Genomic DNA, 16,143 nt, shown 5'->3' with positions numbered 1-16,143 from the left:
GTTCAACGCAGGCCGATTCCCCAGTGCTGTACAGTTCTGAGTAAATCAAGTGCTTCTGGGCCATATTTTCACAGCATTTGCTCCATTCTTCAAAATTAACTAATCTACTTTTTGAAAGGCGATAAGTTTTTTTCAAATGTTACAAACTGAAAAACAAAAAAAAAACACACAGTGAGAGCCCAAGTGGACTTGGAATATATAAAAACGAAGTTGGGTCTAGTTTTGGAAAACGAGCAGACTTTTTAAAAGACTGGAGTAAACGCTTTGAAAATACGGTCCTTAGTTTCTTGACCTTATTAATTGGAGAAATTGAGCCAAGAAATAAATAAAAAATAAAATAAAATTTAAAAAAGGGGACTTGGAACACAATTATAGCTTACTGTCAACCCCCCCACCCCTTTCCCCCCCAACCCCCAAATCATCCAGATTTTAAGAGTGTTACAATTATTTAATATAAGTTCTCCTTACAAAACAAAGTTTCTCATCCAAAAATAGCAATTTTAAAAAAAAAACATTTCTAAAGGATTACATATCAAAAAACCTGCAATACGCATGAATAAAAAACGTGGGTTCTGACAACAATGATGTGTCTGAAGGTACATCGATGAACCAGGAATAAATACAACGAGCAACCAGGAGAGGGAAATAAATAAAAAATCAAACAGACCTGATTGGAAAAAAACTAAGCAAAAACGTACGCCTTTATCTAGAGCAGAACTGCTTCCTTTTTTAAAAGCAGGTATTCCCTCAACTCACAATGCAGCGATGAGGTCATCTACCCACTGCAGCGCAGTCCGAGACTGCACAAGGTTTTACTGCGAGAAATTTCCGTTTGAGACACTCCAGGTTTTACTGTGATTCGAACACCTAGAACAGGCAACGCCGAGATTGAGTGGAGCCCAGTTTAAGCGCGTTGCGTGTAAAAACAGGAATGGCTCAAACAGCTCTGCAGTGGGAGTCTTTTTTTTCAGCTCCTGGACTGCTCAACTGCAATAGTTGCAGTTTACTTCTCTGTGTGTGTTTGTGTCTGTTTAAAGAAACAGGTTTGTAAATGACACACAATGCAGTCAAAAAAAAAATAATCAATCTACAAATTATACTTTTAAACTAAAACCGGGGTATTTTTCCAGATAATTCTCATCTTAGTGATTAAGCTTAATCTTGGTCGCATGAGGAAAAAAAATAAAACAGGTTTAATAATTTCAGGTATGATACACACACATATATCTATATATATAAAAATACAGAGTAAGGCATTCGTATGATCGTATGATTGACCATCCTATATTATGAATCTTCTATATTTATTAAAAAAAAAAAGAACAAAATAGTTTGCATTGATAGTATAGTGTATCAAGGCTTGATGGCTTTCAGTGTACCTATATTTAATAATGATAGCAATACAAAAAAATAACAACAAAGGATAAAAAATAATAATTTTGTAGAATGTCTGATCAACAGGATTTTCGCTGTTCTGGTCACGGCTTGAGTCTGAGTCCTTGTCCTGCTGTCGTCTCTTTTTTTAGAGAGAGTGAGAAAGAGAGAAAATTATAAAGAGAGAGAGAGAGAGAGAGAGAGAGAGAGAGAGGAGAGGATTTGTGTTCAAGTCTTGGGTTGCTGTGGTCGTTGAATCCCATTCTCTATTAAAAAAAAAAAAATCTCCAAGGCGCGTCACAGAGCAGTCTGTCTACACATCACGCCAGATCAAAGGCGGTTCACAAAAGTGTTTTTTTTAAAAAAGGGACCAGCGTCGTGGCTTAGTACAGGGCTGTACCAAACAGATTGCTGATACAGGGAGACACTGCGCTTGGTTTGGGCTGCAGGGAACAGACAGGGAAAACAAGTCCAGAACAGGTTAAACCCATCCACCACCACCACCACCACCACCTCCTGTCTTTACTCTTTAAAACTATGTACAGCCTGAGCGCGCCCCTCTCTCCCCACCCCCTCTCCCCTGTCCTCAGTACCCGTTGCCACTGAGGTTAATGGAATGCAGGTCCGTAACTTGCATGACGTTGATTCCGCTGCTGGCGAGGCGGGCGATGCCCTCCGGAGACAGTGTCTCCATGGTGATGAGTGCGTGCTGGTCTGAGGCCACGCCCCCCTCCTGGGCGGAGCCTGCATCGATGGCGATGGAGAGGGCAGGGCTGCAGTCGCCAGTCGCCGCGGCCCCTCCCCCGTTCCCGGTTCCTTTCTTGTTCTGGTGCGTCTTGATGTGCTTGGAGAGATGATCGCTCCTCATGAAGCGCTTGGGACACTCGGGGCAGGAGAACTTCTTTTCACCTGCGTGGGGTGAGGGAGGGAGATAGAGAGAAATACATTAGAGGCTGTGGGTGAGAATAAAGATTCGCAAAACTAAATAACGTAACGAGCTTTAGAGAAAGTGAAGCAGAACAAAGGATTCGACTCGTGACGCTTTCAGTCTACCAATAAGGAAGTATTTTTTTTTTTTTTTTAAATCATATAGGAATATACAGTTTCCCCAGTTAGTACACTGTAAAGACTGAAGGCAAAACTAGATGAAGCCTTTGTGTGCTTGACTTTTTAGTTTCTTACAGTTTTAAACTGCTTACTTAATTAGTATTTTTTAATCCACTAATATGTGGTAATAAAATGCCAGAAACCAGTCTCCTTCCACACATGCTCTGAGCTGATCCAAACAGCCCTGCTAATTCGTCTAATTAATTAAGTACCTGCTGCAGGAAATTTAAGGGAAAAAAGCTTTTTTTTTTTTATTTAGCACAAGCCTGACTGCTGGGCACGGCCGTTTAGGATTGCAGAATTCCTGCAGGACTAACTTCCATGCTATTATTATTATTATTATTATTATTAGTCATTTAGCAGACACTTATTAAAAGCAACTACGCATCAACAACTGCTGCTGCTGCTGCAGAGTCACTTGCAACAGGACCTCGGTTTTACATCGCATCCGAAGGATGGAGCACAAGGCGGTTAAGTGACTTGCACAGGGAGTCAGTGGCTGAGCAGGGATTTAAACCCGGGAACCTCCTGGTACCAAGCCCCTTTCTCTAACCACTGGACGCCCAAGCCTCCCACACCGATACCGCTGCTTGAACAGGAGCCTCGTGGTGCGGCGCGCGCAGACTGACCCGTGTGCGTTCTCTTGTGTCTCTGCAGCTCGTCCGAGCGGGTGAAGCGCTTCCCGCAGAACTGCCAGGAGCAGACGAAGGGGCGCTCGCCCGTGTGCCAGCGCAGGTGAGCCCGCAGGTGAGAGGTCTTCCCGTACACCTTCATGCAGCCCGGGATGTGGCAGATGTGCTGTTTCTTCTTGCCCGGATCGCTGCTCCTGGACAGGAGGCACAAACAGAACAAAACATGTTGACGCCATAACCCAGGGGTGCTCAAACTAAGGGTTGGGACACCCTAGCAGGGGTCTCCCACCCTGGTCCTGGACTGCCCCAGTCCTGCAGGCTTTCTAGGTGTCTTTACATCATCAGTGGATAAAGGAACACCTGTTAATCTGGACTAATTAACCCAATAATTGGTTCAATTACGTAACAGATCAAAAACCAGCAGACCCTGCAGCTCTCCAGGGCCAGGGTTGGAGACCCCTGCCCTAGGGGGATGAGGGTTTAAGTGGGCGGTCACTCACGTCACAAGCAGACCATCTCAGTTACCTACACCTACAGCTACGGCCAAAGGTTTTGCATCACCCTATAGAATAAACTCATTTTGCTTCATAAAGTCGGATGAAACCTGCCGAATAATGTTACGCTAACATATTGAAAATTACATACCGCTTTGTAGTTTTGCATATGCTAAAAATGGAAAACTGGCAAATTGAGTAACGTGACATTTTGAAACCTAACATGAAATACTACTGTACTACTGTTATGGTTTCCGGTAGACACCTGCGATGTAGTTTCTAGGTTTACAGTATGTTACATAAAATATTAATTTTCCAAATTAATGTCTCAATCCTGAAACTCTAGGTGATGTGAAGCTTTTGGCCACAGCTGTACAGTGAATACGTCTACCACAATGAAGAGTTTTATAGCTATGGATAGCAAAATACATTTAAAACAAGCTTAAACCATGCACCAGGTTTTGAATCCAATCTGCTTGCAAATGTTTTCCCAAGTCTGCTAAATGATACTCGCCCAAAAAACTGCAACAGGAGAACCTAAACTCTGTGAACACTGTCAGAAGCTTTTAAACTGAACAGCTTGGCCCAACATTGACGAGAATACCCATGAAATAACTCTCTCTACCAGGGATGGCAATAAGACTCCTATTGCATAGCAGTTTAACCCGTTCCAGGTTTTACTACCAGCTTGATCAGCCACAGTGTAACAAGCTCAGGTGTGTCTTATTAAACTCACAGTAAAACCAGGAATGGATCAGTCTGCTATGCAGTAGGAGTCGTACTTCCAGCCCTGCTCTGTTTGTAAGCATGTTGTGTGCGTACCTGCCCTCGCCGTCCTTACAGTAGGGGCAAGTGCAGGCCTCCCTGCGTAGTCTGCGTTGCCCAGGCTGCTGTCCCGGGCTGCTCTCCCCTCCCTCCTCCATCGCTGTGCTGTCATCCAGACTGTCTCCCCCCGCTCCCTGCAAACCCAGCTGAGACTGGTCCCCTACACACACACAAAAACATTTAGTTAAATTAAACTTCATACAATACAACACAGGTGTAATACAGGGCTCTTCGTGCTAAGAATTTGGACTTGTGGTGTGTTTTTCGAATTTAAAATGCAATTCTGTATCCAGGGTTTTTTTTTATAAAGTAACGCACAAAGAGACGATGATTTTAACCAATTTTTGGAATCCGCAGTAGACTGGCGTTCTGCGATCAAGGTGTTGGAAGAAAGGGAATAAGCAGATCTTGAAGAGAAGAAAGCCCAACACCATGAAGGACTCTGTGTAGGTCAGTAAGGATGATCACTTCAGGGCACATGCAACTGTAAAACGCTGCCTCGTCACAAAGCTAAAAGAGTTAACTTTATGCACAAGCTCTTCTCTATAAAATGCCTTTTTAACCTCAAAATGTGTCTTTTAAAAAAGGTGGCCACTGAATGCTTTATTTTTCTCTTCAACAGAGCGCTCTAGTGCCCTTTTAAAAATGCTGCAGTCATCGTTATGACAATAAGCTGTAAAGCCGGCAGACTTGCAAGAACAGGTATCCAGACTCAACTACCTGGAGGGCAAAGATCAAATCAATCAAGCAGTCTGTAAACCTGGAAATACTGAAGCATGGGTTTTTACAAAAAAAGACAAAAGGGTTTGATGAACTGCACTTAGAAAACTGCATTAAATTAAATTAAATGCTTTTTTTTATTATTGCAGGCTTAAAAATAAGTGGAGGAAACTTTGGAGCCGAGTCTGGTAAGCATTAGATCCACAGGATGAGTTGAAGCTACACGCCCCACCCCCCCCTCACACACACACACACAGAGGGCAGGCAGGCGCCTCCCTTGAAGGGTGGACTCAGGTTACAGCCCTGCATTGTTATAGAGAACAGTCTGCTCCAGACTGACTGGATGCAAGCAGCACAGAGCAATCTGCACAGCCTGCTACAAACTAGAAAAACCTGTCAATCCACCAGAACAGGACAACAACCCGACACTACAAGACCTTTACAGAAATTACACAGACAGGCCGGGTTCCCTTTGCACTGCTAGTTTTCCAAACAGATCTATATGTTTATTAGATGATTAGGTCGTGTTTCTGCATCCTACATGCTGCTGTCTGTCACGACTTTTACATTTTTTATTTGGAAATTTTAAAAACAGCTTGCGTGAGCTAATATAGAGTTCGAGAAGTTGCCCTGCCGAAACCTTTTTGGGAAAATTAAAAATATAAAATCATACGCATTATTAAACAGATAGGAAACTCGACGTGGTACATGCGGTGACTGGAGGTGCTACACGTAAGACGAGACGTTTAATAAAATTATCATTATTATTGTGTTTTGGCAAAAGGCAAAGCTTTGATTGAGGTGCATTTAGCATTCAAGATTCAGGTGAAGGAACTTCCAGATGGTTTCAGACCCCTGATACAATTAAATCGATGCATGTTACACCCTGTCTATAGCATTGAAAAACCGGGCTTCTGTGCTGATCACCTTGGAGATAAGCCCACCTCGGGTTTCATTAAGAGTTTGTTGTTGAGGGAATCTCCTTAGATTGCATCAACCACCCTTTTTTTTTTAGGGATAATACCGGGATAACCAGGGATAGGTGCCTGATGCAATCTTGAGTGATTCCCCATCGAGCCCCTGTTTGTGTGAAACCAAGTTCTTGCGCAAGTTGCAGAGGGTTTGCTTTGGCAGCGTTTCATTTGGCACGCAGCGGACGGGAAGTGAAACAAAAAAAAAAAAAACGGCAATCCTACTGGGAAATAAAGCAAAATGACGGCCACTGTAGAGCTCTAAATAAAACCGTTCTTACCTCTAATGATCAAATGAACTGAATCTACACTGTTTGTAGTGTTGATGATAGGCACACCCTTAGCAAGACGTCAGAGTGGGCTTACTGGCTGCTCTAACCCTGAGTGGGTGAAAACCAGCTTGTATCTGACACAGCACCCTGTACATATATATATATATATATATATATATATATATATATATATATATATATATATATATATATATATATATATATATATATATTAAATATAAATAATTACAGTATAACTAATCTTAGTCTGGTGTCATTTCCATCCCATACAAGCCCTATCTGATCGGATGCATTAACATCAGGGTCGGTCAAGTATTTATTATTAAAAGGAAGTATTCTGTTTCATTTTCAAAACTTTAGGGTTGAGCATTTCTAAAACTTTAGATTAAAAAAAACAAATAAAAAAATAGGGAATTTTTTTAAACCCAAATCAGAAAACGCTATGGAGACTCACCCCATTCTTAATGCGGACGAGACTACACTGTGCACAGCGTGTGCGTGTCCAGCAGAAAAGACTGACCCTTACCTGCGGTGTTGGCGATGGTGATGGGCACGCCCTGGAGCTGGTGCATCTGGATGCCGGCGTTGCCCAGCGTGTTCAGGTTGATGGTCTGCAGGCCCTGCATGCCGGAGAGCTGCGAGGCGTTGAGCGTGACTGTGCCTCCGGAGCTCTGCCCCAGGGCCTGCATGGGGGCCAGGGTGATCGTCTGGGTCCCGGCCGTGTTCGGCATCTGCAGGGTCTGCCAGCTCACCTGGCCATTGGGGCCCACGGTCCGCAGCAAGATGGGGCCGGTGTTGGGCAGGGTCTGGATCTGGAGTCCCTGCAGGGCGTCCTGGGAGATGGTCTGGGTGGCGAAAGCCTGGCCGGCCGGGATGGTCTGGAGACCTCCTTGGATCAGCTGTGGCTGGATCAGAATTTGCTGCTGCTGCTGCTGCTGCTGCTGCTGCTGCTGCTGCTGCTGCTGAGATTGAGAGTCTCTGTTGTCTTGCGGGCAAGGCTGGATGTGAACAGTGCCGGCGGTCCCCGCATTCTGGAATCCTGTCCCGCCGCTGCCGGAACGCTGAGGCGTGGACTGCTGAGCGCTTGCCACGGTGGTGAAGCTGGCCAGGCTGTTGCTGGCTTGGGTGGTGGTGCCCAGGGATCCAGAGCTAGTGAAATACACCCCTCCGGAACTGGAGGTCGGCTGCTGCTGCTGGTGTACCGTGGTCACCGCGCCGGTCTCCGCCACGGTCTGCCCGGATCCGGCACTGGCGACCGGTACCAGCGTGATGTTCCCGTTGAGCGCCATGGGCATGTTGGCCAGGAACTGGGCCGGGCTCTGCAGGAGGTTGCTGCCGATGCCCAGGTTCTGCAAGGGCACGGCCTGCTGGAGGAGACCCCCGGGCATGGTGATGATGTTCTGCCCGGCCGCATTGCCCCCGCCCCGGCCGGTGGTGATGATCTGCTGGCCACCGCCCTGCGACACCAACTGGAACTGCCCCGAGGCGTCCTGCTGGACGTTGATGCCCTGCGCCGGGGACGCGAACTGCAGCTGCTGCCCGTCGACTGTCTGGAACTGGGGGATGACCTGGTACTGAATGTTGGGCATCACGCTGGTCAGGCTGGCCAACACCTGCTGGCCCTGGATCCCAGGGGCTGAGGACAGGACATACTGCTGCCCGCCCGTCATCACCTGCCGGGTCTTGCCAGCATCTCCGCCGCTTTGGCTGACAGTGGTGATGGTGGCAGCTCCAGAGCTGGATACTGAAGAGGCAGCGGGGATAATCTGCCAGCCGTTGGCCGTTTGCGTTATCTGTGCTGTGCTCAGGTCTATCTGTTGCTCGGATGAGACTTGCTGCTGCTGCTGCTGCGCATTCTCGTTTGGAGATTCAATCCGGCTGCATGTGGCTGCCAGCAAAGCCAGTGGAGACGGCTGTGACTCCTGTAAAAAAAAACACACACGTACAAAAGGAGGGAGGGGTTACTTCAAAAGGAGGACAGGCCGTCTGCCGGCCTCAGCCCACTGAGGGCAGTGCAAACCGATTCTAGAGAGCAGGGCTTACCCAAGAACATCAACTCCCAGTGCGTGTGTGTGTGGTGGTGTTATTATTTTTTTTCGCGAGTTGAAATAGCATGTGTGCAAAAGCGGCAGCAGTCGAGACAACAAACCCGGCTCTCGCTTGATTTCCCACCCTCGAAAAAAAAAAAAAAATCATCTTACTGTGTCCGAGATAAACGAGAACACTTTACCTGGCCGTTGTTAGCGTTCCTTTTCTGCAGGAAGCCGTTGCCGCCGATGTCGACTAAAGCAGCCATGTCCTCTTGCTGCTGCTGCTGATCTTGATCTGAAAAATAATAACAAAAAGAAGCTAGGAAGTATTGAAAATGTTAGTCGGGGTGTAATCTTAGCGCAGTCGAAATGCAAAAGTTGTGAGTTGTTTTTTTTTTTTACTTACAAAACTGTTGAGCAGAACGGCGATCTTAAACTAGCTACTGTAAACGCGGCGACTGCTCGTTACACGAATGACTCGTGTTGGCTTATTATTATCTTTACACGATAAACAACTTAAGTATTTATTTATTTTCTTTTGTTCTCAAACATATGCCTCGCTGGAACTTGGAAGGAAATATCGTAATATAAAACTTCGACACGATACACAAACACGCTATGAAAGCGGCCATTCCTGTAAAGTTTACCAGCATATATACATTATATATATATATATATATATATACAAAACTTAGGCACGTAATAATTATGCAGTTTGGTTTAAGTCTAGCAAAACAGAGAAAGTCACTGGGCAAAGTAAGTGACTCCGACCTCGCTGCTTTTAAAAGCGAGTGTCGCCTTTGTTAAAATGCCCCCGTTTTCCCTGTTAAGTATCTATTTTCGCGTAGAGTTATCTTTTAAAGCGTGTTTTATTTCTTTCTTTCCTCTCTTACCACTCATTTCAGTGACGGGCGGAGTTTCGCTACAGTTTCTCGAGGGCTGACTCCAACTTTGGAGACGGGGCAACCAAACTGCACAGCGAGGCCGCGGAGGGCGGGATCGACGCCCCTGCCGGCGAATCGGGTGCCGAGTTGGCGCGGGGAGGGCCAATAGGGGCGGTCGGAGGGGGAGGGGGGAGGGGCAGTGGCGGGGCCTGATTCGCCGCCGCGTTCGGCGTGGGTTTGGAATGTTGGACGTGATTGACGTTTTGCAGCTCCAATCCGGGAGTTTTGTTTTGACCGTGTGGCCAACGATAGCCAATGAGGATGACAGTAGGGGGTTGGTATTTGGGTGGGGTCAGCTCGGGGTAGGTTGTACCCTCCCCAGCTCGGGGGTTTCTTTTTGGCGGAAAAGGCGCCATTATTAAGAGTTGTAGTTATATTATTAAGAGTTGTAGTTATGTTGTCTTTTTAAATGCTGTTGTTTCCCACCTTTACAGAAATATGCGTGTGTGTGTATAGATATGAATATATAAGATTCATTCCAGCAGGGCGTTTGATGGCGTTTGGTTGTGGCATCACGCCATTTTGTTTTATTATTTTTTTAAAATTATTTATTTATTTATTTATTTATTTATTTATTTATTTATTTTTTGCCATTTTTACCCCCCCCCCCCCCCCCGTCCAAATGTAAATGTTTGCACATGTTTTCTTTTAAATAAAGACTTGCATTAATGTATTTATTTACAAATCTATTTATTTATTATTGCATTATTATCAATGTTTTCAGTTTCGTTATATATATATATATATATATATATATATATATATATATATATATATATATATATATTGACGTTTGCTGTTTTGCCCTGTGATTTATTACCCCATATAAATCAAATGCCGTTGGACTATGCCTACTGTAGCCTATAAACTCGAATAATACAGTGCGATTGACTTCGTGTCGATGTTATCTGAAGGGAACACGGTGTTATAAAAGCAGTCAATGCTGTGCTGTCGCAGCCGGTTTGCCTTGGTATTTAATTCAACATTGTATTTAAATACACACCATTTAAGGGTGCCAAAAAGGGTCCAGACTACAGACCCTGGGTGGGTTGCGGAACCTACTGAGACCACTGCGTGTAAATCACAACAGTGAGAATATAATATATATATATATATATATATATATATATATATATATATATATATATATATATATATATATATATATATATATATATATATAATATATATTCATATTATGTAGTGCTGTGGTCCCAGCGGTGGTGTAAATAGCATGTGACACCAACAATTTTTGATGTCTGAATCACATTGTGAAATAAAGAGGCTGCACTATATACCGACAAACCCCAAAGCAGTAATAACCAAAACATACACATTCAAACAGATCTACAGCAAATGCACAACTTGCGGACTGACAGCAAAACGGCTGACGCAAAAACGACACGTTGGCTGACTGTGACATGCAAAATATATATTTTTTTTACCACAATAACAACAAGAAGAAAAAAAAATACAGAACTACAGGCCTGACGCCACTGCTTCCGTTAACTGGGGAGGCCGTGGGGAGCAGACGGGCCAGGACTGAAACCGCAAAAGACACTTGTTTGAACAGAAAAAAAAGAGTGTAGTTTTACAGCGGTTTCATTGCTGAGAACCTGTGAATGAGGCTGGAACCGTGAGAGAGAAGGAGGGAGGAGAGGGAGGAGATGGGAGGGGAGGGGTACTGTTTTGCATGGCTTTGATTCACAAAATCACCCACCAGCCCCTCCCTTTTCAGAGGAAGGCTGGCAGACAGACGGATGGGAGGCTGTGGGGGAGGGGAGAAGGGGGAGGGGGGGTTTCATAGCACATGCCAGCTCGCATGTAAACAGTGGACACCCAGTCTGGGTGGAGTTCCAGCATAGGGGCTTCTGCAGCCCAGCCTCCCGGGCCCCTGGCGGGGAGGGAAGACAGCGACACCAGGGGAGATTCACACAGATCCCCTGCCGCCTGTCCTGAAGTCGACCACTTCGCATGCAAACTAAATAAGAACATCTTTGCCAGGGTGACTTTCCTTTTGTGTGGCTGTCAATACACAGAGAAGGCGTGGGGGCGCTTATTAATGTAAATGACCCTTAACTGATCAACCGAGCTGTTAAACTCACAGCAACTTAACAGAGCTCAACAAAAACTGCGATACAAACCGAATGATTACAAAAATATACAGGGACAGAAAAAAAAATGAAACAAGTTACTTTTTAAAACTTAATTTCTTCGTTTCAGAAGCTTGCACGCTGAAACACAAGTACTTACGATTGAACCTAATAACGATACATAACGCTATAAATGTTGATGCATTAATTCCTTCTCAAAACCCAGATTGTCCTTTTGACATTCTGCTTTTTGTTGTATTAAAAAATGTATTAACATCTATATAACATGAATGGAAAAAGCAAGGGAAAACATTACTGGTGAACTGACTTACTATAAAAACGCTTCTGTTTTGAATGAGCACAGTTGAGGCTATGTTTATCTGTACAGTGAAATTTAGCCTAAAAAATACGCGTTTGCTGACATCTAGTGGCCGAATGGTGATAACGCACATCCAGGCATCTAATGCTGCGAAAGCTCTGGTGGGTCGTTTTATTTCCTGTGTCGCCATGGTTTTAGAATAGGGATGTGGAACCACGTTCTAAATTCGTTCTAAGAATTTTACAGTAAAGGAAGGAACGTTAAAGTAGTTTCAGATGACACGTTCTTGTCTTGAAACGACGTGTTTTAAAGATGCATGCCTTATAAGGGATGACGTTAGTAAAAGCACAGCCAAGTGTAATAAAAGCACAGTGAATGCATAGTTTGTTTGTTTTTTAATAGTAAACCAAGGTGTGGTAAATGCTTATGCTAAACTATGATGAATGCATATATATGTTAATTGGACAATCAGATCTGCGTGTTCAAACTGAAATTTAAAAAACAAACAAAAAAAAAACACCCAAGCCAGAGAAGGAGATCAGAACTTTATCATTAAATACATCCAATCCGGTAGATAATTCCGAATGCATTTGTTTATTCTCTGATGGGAAGCCCCGGGCTCTTGCGGTGGGTCTACAAACACACAGAAGCTAGATCATCAGTCTGGGGCTTGCCAGGAATCTGCTATAGATGACTGATCCAACAAACTGCAACGGAACGGCACTTCCAATTAACACCTCGCTTTCGGGGATGCTTGATTAAGCGAGAGATCTGCTGAAGTAACCCCCCCTGCATTAAAACTCATGCTGCTGCTGTCTCTCTGGATCCGGGGAGCTAAGGGTTAAGCGTCATGGAATCCGAGGAGACTCGGGCAGGAATCGATCCAAACCAAGGTGAATCACACACCCGTCACTTCTCTTCAAACGCTCACTCGATCTGGGGGTCGGATTTGTCGGATTTCCCATATTTCAAATCTCAATTTTTTCCAAACGGCGAAGGAGGCAGATTGAGGTTGGCGCAGTCTAAGCAGAGCATGATGCCGTGGAAAGTTAATGCGGGGGTGATTTGAGAATCACAGTGAAGTAATTCCACACTAATGGACGCTAATGGTCTTTGGCTCCTCCGCCTGGACTGTCCCCTCAAAGTACTGGGCTGTGCGTCTTTGAGAAACTTCACATATACAGAACGTGCTTGTGTATTTCTACACGGCGCTTGTGACGTGTATCAGTGAAGGGGCAATAGCCGTATTGCAGATCAATCACTGCTGAAGGTGGAACGCAGATGATGACATCACAATGGCGTTATCACGTATGGAGTAGGTGATAAACTGCAGGTAATACACGGCTTAACACGTGATAGCACGTTTTTTTTTATCACATGACGCAAGTGGTCTAAATGCCCAAAAGCCACGGCCAATCGTCTTAAAAAGAAAAGAAAAAATGTTACCCTTCTTTTTTTTTTCTAAAAAATGGAAATTAAAAATCAAACTCAATATGCTGTGCTAGCTGTGGTCCAGTTTTTAAAGTCCAGGGCTTCTGCGTGCGACTCTGAGCGAGTCACTTCACCTCCTTGTGCTCCGTCCTGCGGATGAGATGTTAAATCAATGTCCTATTGGAAGTGACTCTGCATATAATGCACAGTTCACAGCCTGTCTATGTAAAGCGCTTTGTGATGGTGGTCCACTATGAAAGGCGCTATATAAAAATAAATATGTTATTATATGTAATACTGTCTATACGGGCAGCAGTGTGGAGTAGTACGGGCAGCAGTGTGGAGTAGTGGTTAGGGCTCTGGACTCTTGACCGGAGGGTTGTGGGTTCAATCCCCAGTGGGGGACACTGCTGTTGTACCCTTGAGCAAGGTACTTTACCTAGATTGCTCCAGTAAAAACCCAACTGTATAAATGGGTAATTGTATGTAAAAATAATGTGATATCTGTATAATGTGAAATAATGTATAATGTGATATCTGTATAATGTGAAATAATGTATAATGTGATATCTTGTAACAATTGTAAGTCGCCCTGGATAAGGGCGTCTGCTAAGAAATAAATAATAAAATAATAATAATATACAGTGATAAATGTTACAGACACTCTCACCAGAACCTTACCAGAACCACACCGGCCACGCCTGTTTAAAATGAGCAGCGGTTTAAACACTCCACTCTCAGCTCTGCAGCGCTGTCATTACCAGCACCTTCATAATAATGAGCACTAGTATACACACTCCACTCTCAGCTCTGCAGCGCTGTCATTACCAGCACCTTCATAATAATGAGCACTAGTCTAAACACTCCATTCTCAGCTCTCCAGCGCTGTCATTACCAGCACCTTCATAATAATGAGCACTAGTCTAAACACTCCACTCTCAGCTCTGCAGCGCTGTCACCGCGCATTTTAATGAGCTCTAAACACTCCGGTGACACTCCCCTGATCTGTAGTTTATAACAAAGTAACTTCATAGCACAGAACCAGATTGGAAGCCCTGGGCAGTTTGGGTTTTTAATGATAAGTATCAGTACGGCAAGTTCAAGGGAAACGGAGAGAGGAGAGATTTATTAAAACAAGCTCAAAGAAAAAAGAGAAATGTGTTGAGGATGAGGTGCCACGGGGGGGTTAATTCACTGTGCCGGTCGAAATGTGTTTCAACTATCAGCCTTTGATTAAAGAGAGGGGGAACGGTCCGGGACGGAATTGCAGACAGACAGATAGCAGGCAGGCAGGCAGGCAGGGGGTATTCGGGTCTGGATTGAGGCGCGCTCCCTGTCGCGCTCTCTCACCAGCGTCACCGTCCCTCACCGTTTAATAGCACGACATTCATTAAACAACAACCGCGAAAAAAAAACACAGAAAAGTTGTAAGCTGCTGATATTACAGTAACTCTGAGAATTCCGCCTCGCTAGTTTACAGTCTGTGCTGTAATTAGGCGCAGTGCTCCTGCGACCGCTGTGCTTAATGAAAAACAGACTGACAACGCGCAGGATACCACCGGGCCCTTACTGATGCACAGCGGTAAAAAGAGAGGGAAGAGCGGGAGGGAGCGGTAGAGAGGTTTAAGGTCTTGCGTCTTCATGGTTGTCCCTTTGGTGCCTGTCTTATCGGCGTTTACTGTAGTAATACATTTGCTAAATTAACTAACATAACTCGCAAAATTGCGTTCTCTGCGTTCTAAAAAGCGCACTATACCTTCTACTCCGGAGCAGGTAAAAACGCATTGCCGGGGACTCAGCCTTGAACCCTGGGAGACCCAATGGAGTTTAGCCGGGGGTGTGATGAGAGAGGGAGGGAGTGAGGGAGGCTCGATTTGGATGGAAGGGGAGGGGTGGGGAGGGGGGGGGGGAGGTCATGATTGAAACCGCATTCAGCTCGTGTAATTGGGCTGAGGGCAGTCAGCGCTCCGCGGTTTGCCTTTTAAGAGCTAGAAGTCGGCATTTCAGAGGGAAATAAGACAAGGAGATTATTGAGAGAGATTGAAAACACATGCCGCCCTGAGATACTTTCATTACCGACCAGTCAAAGCCACTTAAAAAAAATAACCACCGCAGCATGATAGATGGAGGTACCGTGGATAGAAAAGATAGACGGAGCTCACAGTGAAAATCGCTTAATAGAATCACCTCTGATGCAAGTTCCCCACAGCAAAAGCTTATCAAAGTGTAACACAGCACTGTGAAAGCATGCAAGTACAGTCAAGCATCGTGTCGAGCAGAGAAGTATGGTAAAGCATAGGAAATGCAAACGTATAGCCAAGAGAAAAAAAAGCGCGAGAGAAACTGCAAAACGACCTTATGGACATTTACATACACGGGTTACATGAATCAACAATACTGTGAACAGAATGAGCATCTCACTTATCGTTCAAAACCAATACGAAAAACAGATCCGTTTACTGAAGCGCTTGTTGATCAAGCTGAAGGTATTGTAAGCGAGATCTTACTCGTTTTCAGCGTGTTTGGAGGTGTCACTGTAAAATACCCACATACCAGCTGGACTTGCAGCATTGCATTGCACATAAAAGTTATCCTGTGCACATGACTGCCTGCATTGTGATATCTTATAGCGGTGCTATAGACAGACGCCAGCCTTGAGCTAAATCAATCTTCGAGGGGAGCGGGTGTGTAGAGGGGGAGTCGCGGTCTCATTAACCCCGCGCAGGATGGATTCCCGGCGGCTTGCTCTCCTCGCCGCAGCGTCTTTGATGAGGGAACAGCCACAGACTGATTCTCTGGCACATGAGGCAGAGGGATGCGGGGAGGAGAGGAGAGGGGTAGAGGGAGGCCGTCTCTGAGGGGGTTTTTTTTGTCTTGATACAGAAGTGCTTGGTTTCTAGCTTCTTTTTT

The 16,143-nt window shown here is 44.9% G+C and overlaps 1 protein-coding gene across 2 annotated transcripts; it reads right to left on the bottom strand.

The window, feature by feature from the left end:
• Nucleotides 1–427: 427 nt before the first annotated feature.
• Nucleotides 428–9,434, bottom strand: LOC117966968 (transcription factor Sp1-like). 2 transcript variants are annotated; one of them, XM_034913951.2, is made up of 6 exons: nt 9,340–9,434; nt 8,647–8,741; nt 6,943–8,338; nt 4,430–4,592; nt 3,111–3,307; nt 428–2,283 (listed from the first exon to the last, which is right to left on the bottom strand). In XM_034913951.2, the coding sequence occupies exons 1-6, from the start codon at nt 9,344–9,346 to the stop codon at nt 1,961–1,963; spliced, it is 2,181 nt and encodes a 726-aa protein (XP_034769842.2). In that variant the 5' UTR covers nt 9,347–9,434; the 3' UTR covers nt 428–1,960. The 2 variants fall into 2 exon arrangements, with proteins under 2 accessions (XP_034769842.2, XP_034769843.2); XM_034913952.2 differs by lacking the exon at nt 9,340–9,434 and adding an exon at nt 8,853–9,102.
• Nucleotides 9,435–16,143: the final 6,709 nt, after the last annotated feature.

Source organism: Acipenser ruthenus, chromosome 45, assembly GCF_902713425.1.
Source record: "Acipenser ruthenus chromosome 45, fAciRut3.2 maternal haplotype, whole genome shotgun sequence".
NCBI lineage: Eukaryota > Metazoa > Chordata > Actinopteri > Acipenseriformes > Acipenseridae > Acipenser > Acipenser ruthenus.
Note: the sequence above shows the minus strand (reverse complement) of the source record. Positions and strands in the feature narration are given on the sequence as shown.

Bases quoted from the DNA above. Each gene is read 5' to 3' on its own strand.
- LOC117966968 (XM_034913951.2), bottom strand. The intron at 8,339-8,646 runs GTAAAGTGTTCT...TTTTTTTTACAG, and splicing joins GGAACGCTAACAACGGCCAG to GAGTCACAGCCGTCTCCACT. The intron at 3,308-4,429 runs GTACGCACACAA...CCTCCTGTCCAG, and splicing joins TGTAAGGACGGCGAGGGCAG to GAGCAGCGATCCGGGCAAGA.